Source organism: Cynara cardunculus (assembly GCF_001531365.2).
Source record: "Cynara cardunculus var. scolymus isolate 2C chromosome LG 17, CcrdV1, whole genome shotgun sequence".
NCBI classification, from domain to species: domain Eukaryota; kingdom Viridiplantae; phylum Streptophyta; class Magnoliopsida; order Asterales; family Asteraceae; genus Cynara; species Cynara cardunculus.
The window spans coordinates 33,978,194-33,994,654 of record NC_037544.1 but is presented as its reverse complement, the minus strand read 5'-3'; the positions used below and the strand labels follow the sequence as shown (position 1 = coordinate 33,994,654).

Genomic DNA, 16,461 nt, shown 5'->3' with positions numbered 1-16,461 from the left:
ATTCTTCATCGATTTGCAGCAGTGAGCCACAACCATCGGTCGTCTTCTTCGATCCTTCGAGGTCTGTCTTTGTTTTTTCTAAACCCAAACAGCAACACCCTAAAGAGTAATGAATTTGGTTTTTCTAATTTCAGAATTGATGTGGGATTATTCAATGCTACTTATTTATGACAGCATCTGTTTAGGGTAAACATTTAAACCCATTATGACAGCATATGTATCACGATGTAACGATGATGTTGCTTGAAAAAAAACATTAAATTTAATTTTACCGGGTCTTGGTACGGGGCTTGACCGGGGCTTGACCGGGGATTGACCGAAATTTGACCGGGGCCGAAAAGTAAATCCCCGTACCCGCCGGGGACCGGGGCCGGGGCCGGGGACTGTTGATATAAACCGGGGCCGGGGCCGGGGATTGCAAACCCCGCCCCATCCCCGCCCCGTTGCCATGCCTACTTATGAGAACCATTTTAAAATTAATTTTTAGATGATTTTTTCATCAAATGCTAAGATTTAAGATATTGTTTCAAATATATTTGTTTTATAATATGATAGTTTCACAAGTATTTATTCACCATATGAACCTTTTTCATGTGTATTTACCGTTTCACTAAGTGAATAAAAAAAGGTTTCACATTCTTTTTTCATAAAGTGAACACAAACATACATGAAACAATATGTTAAATTATAGTTTTTGATAAAAAAAAATTAATGTAAAAAGATACTTTTCTATCGATTGTCACATGTTTATAATATTTTTGTGGTTCTCATATGATTATCGTCCTATATATATACATACATACATACATATACATATATATACATATATATATATATAAAAGAAGTCAATATTGACAACACCATCACTTCCAATTAACAATAGTTTTGTCATTCCCAATAATTTAACATGCTTATCTTCGACAATTTAATGGTAATTTAGGGAAATAGAACCAATAATTCTTAAAATGTTCAAGGTATTTCATAAAGTAATAACTAATGGTTTATAGTTAAATAACTTTATCTGAGGAAACTTTAATGTAAGCTAGAAATTAAAAAATCATTATAGCTAGGAAAAAGACTATAGTTACGTACCCTACATGTCCAAAACTCACTAAACATTTTCTAAGGGATACACTTAGAAGGTATCATATTGTTGGTAATGTAGTGTCATGAAACATTTTGGTGTTATTGAGATTGACTTGAGATAGATGAAATTCAAGTTTGAACAATAGGACAAGTTTGGTGGAACGGAATGTAAGTTTGTATATGCCGCCTTGAACCTTAGATCACAATATAGTGATGGTAAAGGGATTGTGCTCCCTTACGGGATTGTAGGGCAGTGGCCATAGCGGGTGCCAAGGGGCTCAATGTCCGTGAAACGGTATATATGCACTGAACCTTTCGGAACGTAGATTGCTTTTTAAATTTTATCCAGATAGTGTGTAGCATTCTGAATTATTATTCAGAAAGATTTGTTGCTTTTGAACTTTCACTTCAAATTCCAATGACTAGAACTCATAAAATAAGTCACTTTTGAAGTTTGATGTAGTAACAATTATTGGTAGTTATTTGATAACTAATCTTACCTTTAAATAACTATTTAACCACTGCAAATTAATTGTTGTAATAACTAGCTATAAAAACCAATGTTTGTCGCATTTTATGTATAAACAATAACAATCGTACCAGGAAAAATACTTGAGTTTTAGTCTTAATTAGAACAAGAGTGACATTTCAATTATCTCAATGCCATATTTCGTGGAACCCAAGGCTAGAAGGGTCCAAATTTTGTATCTGAAAAATGTTTTATCTAAGTTATTACTAACACAAACCTAGATTTCTGATGCCTATTATATATTAAGAATATTAGTCGCCATTTTCATTGTCTCAATTAATGAGTGCTTCCCAAGGATTAGAATTAGAAATCATACCACACTGATGATAAGAATACGGTTTTGCCTTTTGTTAACACTAATTTGAGATGTTTCAAGCATAATAAATAAATTCAAGATTTATCCTAATTACCTAATAATATTATGGTAAATGGGACTGACTATGAATGTTGTCCTATAGAAGTGTTTACCATAATACTAGTCACTCGTATTTGATCCCACTATTTCAAAGTTATGGTCTAATTGATTTCTAATTACGGCCTTAATCAGATCATGAACTATTTCAAATCACGTAAGGCATAAGAGTGATGAGACTAGTTACGGAAGTAACAAAAGACTCATGAATGTCTTCTTAAGTCATTTGTGAAATGTCTCTGCCTAGGAGTTCTTTATTTTATTATTCGACAAGTTGATTAATTAAAAAAGTTCGATTATGAAGAAAATTCTTTCAATAGAACATAGCTTATCATGTATGTAGACTATGATACTTTTGTAAAGAATTAAGAGGAAAAAATCCATCTAATTTTTCCCTTTGATTTTGGCATCTAAATTTTATAATTACTCTGTTTTAACCTAGTCTAATGTATGTATATATCTTGTCTTAAAAGCATGATGTTCAAAATTAATAATATTTTGAATTCATTGGTTTTATGTGAAACAAAATTTGGGTAGAGGTTGGGTTAGTTGTTCAACTAGAGGATTTACTAGTTCTATGGGAGGTGGAGGTAGAGTTTCCAGTTCATCTATTGGATGTAGAGTTACTAGTTCATATGTCGCAGTTATAGGCAGAGGTAGCAGTTCTACCAGACGTGGTGATCCATTAGAGGTAACAACAATTCATCAGATCGTGAGTACCCGACATACAAGTCATAGAACAAGTCAAGATGATATTACACTCTCCTCGCATTCCATATTATCCATCTCGGGCCTTTCTCAATAATCCATGCATCTTGCATCCTAAAGCTCTCTTCAAAGATGAAGCTCTTGGAAAGCAAGTGTTAAGCATATGGGTAATGCTAATAAGTATTCACATATAGGCCAGGGTCAGGGCCTTAATGTTGCGGTGTAGTTACCCTAGCATCCGTCATAGAGGACCGTGGTTACTCTTATTGGGTATGAGTATGTATATTTGTTTATATTTTTAAAACAATCATAGCAATGTTAATTATGGTGCTCTATGTAGTTTTGCTGATATGAACGTCGGATGTAATATCATCATGAGTATCAAGTCCATGTCTCATGGTCCTTGGGCATCTTCAAGAGAATTAACCTAGATTTATGCAAGGGGTGTCCATTCGTTTTTGGTTTGTATATATTATTGTTTGTAACTTAATTAGGCAACAATGAAAGTGATATATTTAAGTTACTAAATGATGTATATACATGAAATCTATAGATTATACAACAACATCGATATAGAGGTTCATATCACATAGCAGGATGTGTTGAATAAGTGTATGTGAATGTGATGAGGTATGTTTACAAGCATGGCATTAGTCAGGCTGATTATAGGTTATCAGCATAGGTAGTTGCTAGTAAGATATCTTAATTAAATTTGTCATCATGTTTTATTATATTTTGTTTCCTTATCATCTAATAATTATACTGACTTTCTAGGAAAAAGAATAATTGAACCCTTGACTATGAGTGAGCTTCTTGAAAAAAGGGTCTAGTTGTCGAGGGAGGTGTCGAGGAGCGGGGTAAGAGATTCTGTTATCCCAAGGCTACTAGCTGTTGAGTAATGTATTTTTTTTATTCAGTTCACTCACTAATGCTTGTCTTTTTATTATCTTCTCGCATTGGTATTGTGATTGCGGTATACATAGCATAATTGATCTGTTGGCATTGCGGCTAACATTATGCATTCATATCATTACATATCTTCAAGTTTACCAAGTTTTTGGTAATATTCAATTTAAACCTGCAATTTTTTAAAACAATTACCATCTTTTGAGATCATAATGCGAACTTACTAGTTCAAATGCAGGAAGTTCAAGTGCCAGTAAGTTCAAGTGCCAGTAGATTGTATGCTACAAGGGCATCTATTGATGAGGTATGTCTGTTTTTGTTTTACTATACACGATGTTAGTGAAGTATACAGAGGAATAAAGTCGTTGCTAAAGTTAGATAGCCATTGTAAAATCTATCATTGTTGTCTTACCAACAATATTGTTTCTGACTAATTTATTCTCTCTGGTATTCCATCGATAGTGCATGTTTCCAACAAAATGCTGACCGATTATTACGTCTGTGATAACCAATTTTCAATTTTTATAATAAAGATATATTATCGAGATATAGATACAATAATAAACTTCATACTCTAAAAATGAAAAGAATGTCATGACCATTTATATTATGACAATATATGGTTAGTAATCCATGCTTTGATAGACCACATATTAAATTGCTTTGCAACATCGACATGATTCTTAATAAGTTAGAGAAATTTATATACATACTCATGCAAATTCTCATACGGCTATGAGAATGATCAAAAAGGGTATTAAAATCTCAAAGATCAAAAGTACTAGGAGGTCCCAAATTCAAATTCAAGGAGGAATAAAAATCTTTTTCTGGCCACGGAGGTTCAAATGCGGTGACTCCGGGCTATCTGCAAAAGTATGTGGTCGTCCTGAGATTAGTCGGCTCGCATAGCGGGTTGGATATCCAGGTTAATAAAAAAAATTGTAAAAATATGCAATATTACCATTTCTCTATCAAATCAATAAAACATAATTTACAACTTCAAATATACAAAATATGTTGGCCTACATTATGGTAAATACCAGCAGCAGCAAGCAAGCACATGCATAGTTTATAACTTCTAACAAATTTCAGAAAAAAATGGTTTCGTGCTCGATCATCTGACCAACAACTTCCCATTAACGACTTCTATATGGGATTCACCATATTGGAATTATTAGACATAATGACTTATTCCATGATTACTCCTAGAAGAGAAGAAAACCAGTGATCAAGGATACCATTTAATTCCTAGAGTTAATTAAGAGGACACTGCATTTTAAGTCATGTCGTCATTGGCACCATCCATGTACCTTGAAATAATCAAATTCTCTCATATGTGCTTGATTCATAGATACAAGATTAGCTCCATTGTCGTTCAAAAACTCATCGATTCCAGCTTGAAATGCCCAAAACTGCTGTAATTCCATTCTTCTTTGTTCTGTATCACCAAGTTCTGATGCATGTGTCGATGACCCAGGAATATCGATTCCGTTAATGGAATTATCCATTCCATTGACCATCATAGTACTAGGTGAATATTCCTGTTGAAGGCTATTATTTGATGTCCCATAGAGCTCAGCATTTTGAGGGGTATTATGTGAAACATGTTGCATCATTAGAGAATTTGAAGATTCATTTAACAATTGGAGGTTTCTCATCATCTTTTCTTGAATAGGGGGTAACTTGCAAGGCCACGTCTCCATATTAGCTTTAAAGATATTAGGGTTTTCAAGGCTTTGGAGTTGCATATGAAGATGAAGCCTGTCATCAATGGCAGAATTGCTTGGTGTTTCTATACTGCTCTCTTCTTTCAGGTTCGTGCACGGAACGGAGAGCCAATTCGGTTGAGCTTGTTTACACCTTCGAAGCAATTTCTTTTTCAACCTAGTGTTCCAGTAGTTCTTGATGCCATTATCGGTTCTTCCCGGCAGTTGGGCAGCAATTATGGACCACCTTTTTTATTGTCCAGGCAAATTAGAGACAATATTAGCATGTTTTTATATACCAAAGGCAAGAACTAAGAAATATATTTTCCAAATCAAAAAGGACTTAAATAGATGAAAATCAACAAGAAATGTGAATAAATATTATGAGATGGGCCATATTCTTTGAATAAAAGCATCATGGACAAGTGCAAAGGACAAACAATGGTTGAAACTTGAAACCTACCCATAACTCCTACAAACAAACACATGAGAGGGTTTACAGGACACTTTCAAATTCTAAGTGTCCTAATAGACCTCTTTATAGGACTTAGTTTATAGGACCAAAAAGATGAAGTGTCTTATCTAAAGATGTTGTAATAAGTTTATAAGACGTTTTTTGGCGTTGTAATAAGTTTTTTAGGACACTTTTAATATAAAGTATCCCATTATCAACTTTATAGGACACTATTTGAAAAATTGTCCTATAAAACAAGTGTCCTATAAAAAAATGAGTTTATAATGCGACACTTTGTATTAAAAATGTCCTAAAAAACTTGTTAAGATGCCCAAAAGCGTCATATAAACTTATTACAACACCTTTAGATAGGACACTTTATATTTTGGTCCTATAAATTAAGTCTTATAAAGAGGTCTATTTGCACACTTAGAGATTGGGGGTGTCCTATAAACTCAATTTTGTTGTACTGGTAGTTTTTGTGTGTGTGTGTGAGAGAGAGAGAGAGAGTAATACCTGCTGCCAATGCTAATATAAAGGCTGCAAATGATGTTGTCTTCTTCTTCAGAGAATCCTCCGTGCTTAATGTTGGGTCTTAGGTAATTAAGCCATCTTAATCTACAACTTTTCCCACACCTCTTTATTCCTGCAAGTCATTGTTAAGTTAATCATAATTCGAAAAGGGATCTCACACAAGAACAAAGGGAAGTAGGAAACATTGAAAAGGCAAAACTATCAGCAAAGATATATATATATACCAATCTTTCCAGGAAGAGCAATCCAGTTGCCACCAGTACCATGGTTTTCAATGTAATCTTTTAGTTTAGCATCTTCTTCAGGATCCCATGGCCCCTTCTTCACACTTGCTTTGTCACAGCAAGGTGCCTTTCCCATCTTTCGTCAATGGCTATCCTGTTTCTCTGTGTTTGCTGGTGAGTATGACAATTTGGGGATGTGAATGCTTATTTAAAGAACAGACAATCATACACTTCTAGCTTTTTGGTCTCTCTCTATCTACAAGGATCCTGTTTTTCTTGCTTTTACATGCTTAACATTATAATATTGCCTCCAATAAAAGAAAAGGTTCACGTGTTAACAACATTGCATTATTCCAAGAATTAAGAAATTAATATAATTTTGTTTTAGAAAAAAAAAATTACTAACTGGAAAATAATTTTATTTTATTGTTTGGAGGTAATGCTGGAAGTAGAATCAAGCAAGAAACCTGCATGCTCATTGTTTTGTCGCTAACCGTCTGCATATTGTTCCATTATTGATCCACACAGCCACAACCATGCAACTCTGAACTTAAGCCAGGTGATCTTTTATTAGCTAAATACATATATGCTTGTGATATAGGTTTAAAATGTCTTCATGTTTCACAAGCTTAACAAAGTCTGTTTTGTAGTTTGCTTAGTTTTCATCGATTAAATGCAAATTTAAATAATGAATATATAAAAGGAAAAGAAAATCAAACAAGAAGAGTTAGGGGATGTTCGGTTGGAGCTTAATGGGCTATATAAAGGATATGGCTTATTCGCACATATCCAGCTGTTGGGTATGGACTTATTCGGCCAGCTATGGGTTGACAGCTAGAAAAATGATGTCCTTCGTACTCGGCCCTTTATTAAGCCATTTATTCCCCTTTTACCCTTTCTCTCTTTTCCCCTGAAATTGAACCATACCTAGTACTCAGCCCTTTATAAAGGTATGGTTTCAATAGCAAAGACGGAACGCAGACTGACGGCCAGGTCTGTCAGCTCGATCGGTTCGAAACAAGCCTAGTTTTGGTAAGGACTCTCTCAAACTTAAGATAAGGCTTTGGCAAAATATTAAAACAGACTTAATTGTTTTCTATATTAAATGATATTGTATTTTATTTTATTTTTTTTATTTTATAGACAATTTTTGATTAATTTAAAATAAGAATCTATCAGAGTAAACAACAAATTTGGTCCTTGTCATTTGTAGGTTGTATTTTGGTCACTACAGCTTCGAACAATATGGCCATTACGGTTTGTAAAAATAACTGGATTTGGCTCCTCTCTCTAACGGACATTAAAACTCATTAGATGAAGGGTATTTTAGTCTTTTTCTACTTTAAAACTATAGGGTTTCGTTATATAATCACTTCCACACCATTCACTTTCTCTAAGCCTCCATGGAGTTTTATTATATAATCTCCTCCTTTTTCTCTAAACATCCGATATCGAACTCACTCCACACCCACACTTCATAATTTAGAGAATTTACAGGGGTTGGCCCTCTATTGTGCCTTTTTTTAGAAATTAAATTATTTAATTGGGTTATTTATTTGTTCTAAATTTTATTATAAAACTAATTATATAAAAATTTCGAGTATCTCTCGAGTTTATCGAGTCGGGTGAACTCAACTTGTTAGTATGTCGAGTTGATTTCAAGTTTGAGTCGAGTTCTGAAATAGCCGATCTCGAGTAGCTTGTGAACTGTCTTGTCTTGGTTACACTCCAATAAGTAACATATGACTGAATAAGTCTGTAAAGTCTAAGTTTATTTGCGCTCTATATCATCATGTAAGCGATCCATTCTTATAGTACATGGAATCAACCAATATTGTTTATGGCTTTCTAAAAATAGAAAGAAACAATTCGAAATAGATGGAATGTTTTATACTTCAAGAACAACACCTAAACATATTGATCACCCTTTTGAATAATTTTTTCAATAAAACAAAAAGTTTACTCAAAGGTTATACTTTTCTTTCACACCAAGGAAACCGCATAATTTATACTATATATTACACTAATATCAAGGGAAAATACGTAAAAAAATGACCGCACCATTGACTCTGTATTTATTTCACACAAACCCAAAGGGTACATAGCCTTTTATTTTTTGCTCCATCGATTGGTTTTCTTCTTCTTTTTTTTTTTTTAAGTATATAATATTTACATACAACAAATAGAACTAAACTCACACACTCTCCTCATCTTTGGTGAGGTTTGAACCTTTGACCTCTTAGAAGTACAAGGACTCATATACCGCTAGGCCAGAGACCCTTTGGTAATTGGTTTTCTTCTTTCGTGCTTCATTTTGATTAGTCTCACAACGTTCCCGTAACCGCTAAAAAACACACATAAAAGATGCAAAAAAAATCCTTGTATGGCTTCTCTTCATCCTTTGAAGTGTTTCCTTTTTACTTTTAAGTCGATTAGGTTCCTTAAATTAGTAATAAAATTATTAGCCAAGAAACCAATAAACTCATTACTTAGCTATGGGTTCCCCCCCCCTCCTCTCTCTCTCCTGTGTGTACACGTATGCACACAAAGTGGACACGAGATACTGTACATATATACGTACGTGTGTGTCTATATGTGTGTGTGCGCGCGCATGTATGTCTAATTTAATACTTAAAAATCGGCCAATTAATTAATGTGATGAATATTCCATGTTACTACTTAGTAACATCTTAAAGACAAAAAAGATCTGCCATATTCCCCATTCTTCCTCAATTGTGTTCTTCAAAAAGGTTGTGACATTTTCCTTCATTCATTGTACCTTCTACTAAAAGTTGAGAATCATACAATATATAATAACTCTACTGTCTTGCTACATCCATTTTGTCAAACCATCTCAATATCTTTATTTATTTTTCTGTGATTTAGACTGTGTTATTGTCAATGGTAACACCTAGTTCCCAGTTCCATTTACACCACATAAGATGAATCCAAGGTAATCAATCGTGTGGCTGGCAGCTAAAGGATGATAACTTTCTGCCTAACTTTTTCTGAACTTTGTTCTATAAAATGGACTTCATTTTTTACTTCATTCATTGTATGTTTTGAGTTAGTATAATGAAACTTATTATGGTGTGACATCGGTAATAAGCACTTTTGAATGTTTGGATAAACAGTTTATACCGGTGTCAAACTTGTAATAAATAAGGAGTTTTTGAAAAGTTAAACTACTCTAACTTATAATAAGTTGATAAGGACTTTTGTAGAAAACAATAAGTTGTTTCAAATGAGCAATCTCAAACACTCCTTTTCTGCTAGTTTGTTAATTGTGCTGTTATCATTGGTAATATTCTGTGTCCTTCCTCCCCTTCCTTTTATAATACTACATAGCAAGACATCTAATCAGGAAAGAGGGCATGCAGGTGAAGTTTCTCTTGTTTTGTCTAGAAATAATCATCAGAAACCATATTTCAGGGCAGACCTATGAACGCCGTGCACCTGCTCAACCAATTTTTTGCTGGTAGTATCGTTTTTAGAATATGAAAGGTGTGTGCGCTAAATTTTGAGGGGTGCTTTAGGATAATTAGAAAATACAAGCGTAAACCAAAAAACCGAAGAAAAAAAACCCTCAAATCAAACAAAAAATCGAAATTTTTTCTTGAAAAGGTGGAATTCGGCTAAAAACACATCGGACGAATTTACGGGCCTTTAATCCACATCAAAGGTGCACATGTTTGGCAAAAAAAATTGAACCCGCCGCATATTTGTAACGCTAACATTTTTATTATTTGCATCTATTTATCGATTTCCAAGTGACAGAACTAAAAGTTTTGTGATACCTCATTCAAAAAGTAAACCCTAATTCTTAATTGTACCTAAGTTTCAAGATTCATGTGATAAAAGCGTAGCACCACCAATGAATATGCAATTTGTTGAAGCATACAATTAGTATAATGGTCTTGCCCCGAGCGATCGGCCGGTTAGGCTCAATGGGGCTTGGAGCCAAATTATCAAAATAAATGATCACATGTCTAAGTGCAACTTAGACTTAAATGCGGTTTTTTCTAAAGTTATAGGAGAGGGTCGTTACGCTAAATTTTGGACTGAAGCTTGGTGTTCTAGCAGATCGTTATCCTCTTCTTTCCCTAGTTTGGCTTCGCTCGAAACGGATCCAAATTGTTCGATTTCGGATAGAATTTGTATATCTTAAAATGGACTTACTTTCTTGTGGGATTGGAGAAGGCCGATTCGCGACGGGCAGGAACAACGGACCTGAATTCGATCATATCCCTATGTGAGAACTTCAGTTTTGGCTCTTGCGACAAATGGAGATGCAATCTGGATAAAACAGAAGTGTTCTCGGTGGCTCTGTTGCGGAAAGCGATTGATACCATGGGGCTTAGAAGATGTGGTCCTCCGACGTTGTGGTTAAAAATGGTGCCGATGAAAATCAGAATATTCATCTGGCGGGCGAGACTCGATAGGCTGCCTACGAAAGTTAATCTGATTAAAAGAGGGATTCATTTAGAAGACGATCTTTGTCCTCTTTGCAAGGAATACCCGGAAACGATTAACCACATTTTGCTTGACTGCAGGAAAGTTGTGGGTGTGAGACGTAATTTAAAATGTTGGGCTTATTGGATTCCCGATTCAGTTAGCTCGATAGATGATCTTCTCTTTTCGGTCAGCACCTCGAACGGGGTCAGTTCTAAGGAGATCATAAGGAGTTGCATTGTCCATGCTTTGCTGAGGTTTGTCTGGTGTGCTATTCGGTGATTTTCAGCAAAGGGGTCTTTAATCCGCTCGTAACGGCTAATTTGATTCAATCTTCCGCTTTCATTTGGTTTAAGCATCGTTGTAAAATTGGTAGATCGACCTCTTGGAATGACTGGAGTTGTAATTTGAACGTGTTGTAATCTTTTTCGCTGCTTGGGCGGGTTGGCGTCTTGCTTGCCTCGCCTTTTATATATTGCCGTTTCAAAAAAAAAAGTATAATGGTCTATAAATGAATTACTTCGTAGGATTTAGATTGTGTATGTGATTATTGATTCAAACATCTCTTTCCCTTTTCCGTCCTTACTATTTGTAGATCACTATTAATCAACGATGCAATAAACGGACGAAAATCCGTTGTCCCAAAATTCTCAGTTTTTTTCATGTCCACCAACCGGTGATCAACGCATATTATTAAGATAAATATGAATTACTTAAAGTTATATCAAATAAAATAATAGCGTGTATTCACTTAATTAATGGATTGAGCACCTTTTTATTAAATGAATTGACATGTGGTATTTGTTTATTGGTTGGTTTAATTTTTTTTAGATAAAACTTATCTAATTAAAAAGTGGATTTAACATAAAAAATTAAAATTAAAAGATATACCAAAATTCATGGTTTTAAATTCTTTGTAGATAGAGGACATTATGGATATATTTTCATACTTACTTTTCTGATTTATCTTATTTAATTTCAATTATATGATAAGTTTTTTATAGTTTAAATTACGTTTCAAAATATACAATAATCCATTTAATTTCATTTATATATTTAAAATTATAAAAAAACAATAATTATATATGATAAATATATATATATATATATATATATATAATTTTCACAAAATTATATTTTAGATTGAATTGGATCAAACATAGTCTAACATATTTTTACTTGGAGAACACAATAAGAAGATAAGTACGATATATATTAATACAATAACATTGACTTGTTTGTACCACATATATTTGCCATTTTCCTTGCCAATCATAGGGATGTGAAGATTGACTTTAGGCTAACCAATGATTTTTAGGGTCAAAAAGTTGTACCACATGTCAAAGGGTTAAGTACGTTTACTCCATTCCTTTTTCTTTGATTCTCTTCGTCTTTATCTATATCACATATATATGATTGAAGACTAAACTAATGTTTCAAAATTGTGATTCATTCACGTTGCATCGTGTGGATACACCAATAGTAGTTTTATATATATCTAGCACCCAAAAGAATTACAAATTATACTTGTTTTCTTATGTTTCCTACTAATAGAAGATTATATATATATATATATATATATATATATATATATATTTCTAGTAAGTCAAAAGACTTGTGTTCCTAGTTATTCGTAATTTAAAGTTTATACCATGTTTTATCATGAAAGAAAGATTTTTTTTAACAGCAAACAAGAAACATACAAAGCAAAAACGTTAAAACAATAAGGGTACAACAACAAAGAACGAAGCCTTACGAGATGCAAAACAAAGGGATAAAACCACCCGAAAAGCAATCGAACGCCACAACTAAATAATCTTCACCGACCCTCCTTTCTAAACACTAAAAAGGGTCGGTGAAGGAAAAATTATTTGAAGCTTGTGATCTCAAGGATCCTTCAGTTGATTAGTAATATTGAAGAGCGATCAAATGCAAACCACTCAATTTGTACAAACCGTGTAAACCACCTTCATCCATCCATTTCATTGTTTAATCTTATGAAATTGTTTAATCTTGTGAAATTGTTTCGTATAATATTTTTTTTGATGAAGTTGTTTCATATATGGTTATGAAATTGTTTCATATAATACTTAAAGAAATTTTAATGAAACTGTTTTATATATTTCTTTAAAATTAAAATAATGAAGATGATAATATCCATGATTAACACCCTTCACAATGAAAATGATTAATCAACCTCTCATAATTACAAAAAAAATGAAAAAATTATGATTGGTTGAATGAGGTTTGCACGGTTTGTACAAATTGGATGGTTTACATTTGATCGCTCCTCTAATAATATTTTCTTTAAAAATAATTAAATTGTAAATCGATAAGTACAAATATTTCCTTAAGAGAGTCATACTTACACCTAGCTAATTAGTGACTAATTGTGTTTGCTTCCAATTAAACTAAACAAAATGTTGTTATCAATTTATGCACTTTATGAAACAATTATTTGAGCCCTAATTAATTAATTTATCCAATTACTTGCTTTTTGTTATTTGTTAAAATAACAAAGGGTCAACACCGTGCTCCTAACAAATCCATTTCTTATAAGCATCCAAGAAAGTTGACCGTCCCGTTATCTTTACATCACTTCCTAATAATATACCTTAATCCTTGTCGTATAGAATAAGAACAGAAATAACAAACAATCACCTAAAATATGTGTTTTCGAAACACCATACGTATATGGTGTATTGTGTAACACAAACCAAAAACCAAAAACCCTTTTGTTGCTTTTGCAGATCGTCTTATTTCTTACTCCCGATAATTAAATTATGATCCTCATTTAAACGATATTGTATGTACTGCAAATGTCACATCTTTCTTAACAAAACAGAATCATCGATTCGAAGTTAGACCGCAAGTGTTTGGTGTCTTACACCGGTTAGTCATAGACCAAACCGATGCGTAGGTTTTCTATTTTTCTCTGTAAGTATTGTTTTAGATAAAGAATAAGAAGAGGTTTTGCATATCCTAATAAGAAGAAAGAAATAATGGAATGAAGTTAAAGTAACAAAGAGAGGAAATAAAGGGTCGAAGTCCAACTTGATTACATCATTGTCATTATTTAATTGGAAGCTTTGACAAAACAATAAAGTGAACTCATTTCTTTCTTCAACTTTATACATCAAATTTCAACTTGCAAGAAAAATAAAAGAAGGTAACTTGTGTTTTATATATATATATATATATATATATATATATATATATATATATAGACACTTGGGATCATGTGAGACCAAAGGTTTTTCGTGAGACCCATAAGTCTAATTCTTAACCCTTGGATTAGATCTACAATCTGAACATTTATAATCACAAAATTGTCACGAGACTTCTCAATAATCATAAAATTGTCACCATGCAACTTTAGACCATTAGATTATTAGCTTATAAAGTTTGATCAATGAATATAAATTGGTCTTACGGGTCTTACGAAAAACCTTTGGTCACACGTGAACTCAACCCTATCTATCTATCTATATATATATATATATATATATATATATATCCACTCCAAATTCCAATCACCAAAACTATTTTTTTTAGTTCAACAATACAAATTGACTCAAAACCAGTTACGAATCCAGAATTTTCGTTAACAGATGTACTTTTAAGGTAGATCAAAAGCCTGCAAATTCGTTAAATGTGTTTTTAAGCCAAATTCCATTGTTTGGAGAGAGATTTTTTTTTTTTTTAAAATTGGTTGATTTTGGAAATTCTTTAAGTTTTTTGGTTGATTTCAATAGACTTTTTTCGGGTTTTTGGTAGATGAATCTTGTATTTTTCAAAAATTCTGGAGTATCCCTTAAAGTTTCGCGTGTGCATCTTTTATACTCCAAAACTAAAATTATACTTGTGAAAATCGATTAAACGGGTTTATGGGACCCGTTGAGACCTTGATATGTTAGTATTATATATTTATTGTTAAATAAACTTGTTTAAGTCTAGGTAAATGATGTGTCCAATGCTTTATAGGCAAGGGAAAAGGGTCTCCTTTATTCACTAAGCTAGGGTTGACAAAAAAGAATTCAAATATATGTTATTATACTCCAAAAGTATATAGCCATAATTGTTATGTATGCAACAAGTTATTAATAATAGGTTGTTTATAAAAAAAATATATTCTTCTACATTACTATGTATAAAAGATCAAGGACGGACCCAAGAATTTTTGGATACGGTGGTATCATATAAAACAGTTGTACCTTCTAGAATAAAACGATTGCATCTTTTCACGAATCTATTTTTTTTTTTTACCTTACTGCGAAGGAACAATACGGTGACACGTGCCACCTAACCACCCCTCTAGGTTTGTCTATGCAAAAAATCCCTTCAAGGAGACACCTAATTAATGTCTAATTCCATTTATTTTAACTAAATTAGTCAAAATCATTATCTATTTATGTACAAAATAATATAAACCCTAATTAATAAACTATTTAATTAATAATTCACTTTTTATATTTGTTAAAATGCAAATTGTCATAACAAATCCATTTGCTTTAGGTATCCAAGAAATTTCACTTTACCCTACCTTTAATTTCATTTACATTATTTCAATATAAAATATTAGGGGGTGTTTGGGATTGCTTATTTGAAACAATTTATATTTTTCCACATACGCATTTATCAACTTATTATAAGTCTGAAGGGTTTAACTTTTTTAAAAACTCTTTATTACCGATTTGGCACCGATATAAGTTGTTTATCCAAACACTTAAAAGTGTTTATTACCGATGTCACACCGAAATAAATCAATAAGTTGTTTTTATAAGCAATCTCAAACACCCCCTTAATATAAACACCAATTCTTCACCAACCAATTGCACCATTTATTACATCAAAATAAAAAATAAAAAAATTGATATGTATTTATTTTAACTACACTTAATTATACATGATTATTATAGACAGTATATATTTTTTTCGATTTTTTCGTAGTGGTAATTTACTTGCTAATAGATCTTCTCATATGTACAAATCGATGACTAGCTAGTATCGAATGATTACTGATATTGATCTAGGCCAACTTCCTTGTACCCTTGTAGCTCGTTGTGGTGTTTAGCATCGACAGTAAACAGCTTCGATCCGAACCTTATCGTGGTTTTTGTGTGTATTATTTTGTTAGTATGTATTCAATTCTTATTAATGAATATACACTAAATGAGCTTCATTATTCTATATTATCGTAGCAATGTCTACATTCAATTATGAATACACGGTGTCTAAAATTACATCAATTTATGTTATTCAGATAATATATATATATATATATATATATATATATATATATATAGGCCTATTCAAGAGAGAACTGAGTTGTTTGTGGTAACTGTGATAACCAATATTAACCACAAATCAATAGATAAATTAGGAAATTTATAAATTTGATAATTTTAAATTAAAATCTTAAAGCAAGGATATTTTTGGTATTTTAAACT

General features: G+C 32.5%; 1 protein-coding gene across 1 annotated transcript; it reads right to left on the bottom strand.

The window, feature by feature from the left end:
- Positions 1-4,742: 4,742 nt before the first annotated feature.
- Positions 4,743-6,695, bottom strand: LOC112500979 (transcription factor MYB36-like). The gene is made up of 3 exons (XM_025104601.1): positions 6,560-6,695; positions 6,318-6,447; positions 4,743-5,594 (listed from the first exon to the last, which is right to left on the bottom strand). The coding sequence occupies exons 1-3, from the start codon at positions 6,693-6,695 to the stop codon at positions 4,931-4,933; spliced, it is 930 nt and encodes a 309-aa protein (XP_024960369.1). The 3' UTR covers positions 4,743-4,930.
- Between the last annotated feature and the right edge of the window lie 9,766 nt (positions 6,696-16,461).

What these genes read in the sequence shown, in the direction of transcription:
- LOC112500979 (XM_025104601.1), bottom strand. Translation starts at nt 6,695, where the DNA reads ATGGGAAAGGCACCTTGCTGTGACAAAGCAAGTGTGAAGAAGGGGCCA. An exon ending in TGCTCTTCCTGGAAAGATTG is followed by an intron (nt 6,448 to 6,559) that starts GTATATATATAT and finishes AATGACTTGCAG; the next exon opens with GAATAAAGAGGTGTGGGAAA. An exon ending in TATATTAGCATTGGCAGCAG is followed by an intron (nt 5,595 to 6,317) that starts GTATTACTCTCT and finishes ACAATAAAAAAG; the next exon opens with GTGGTCCATAATTGCTGCCC.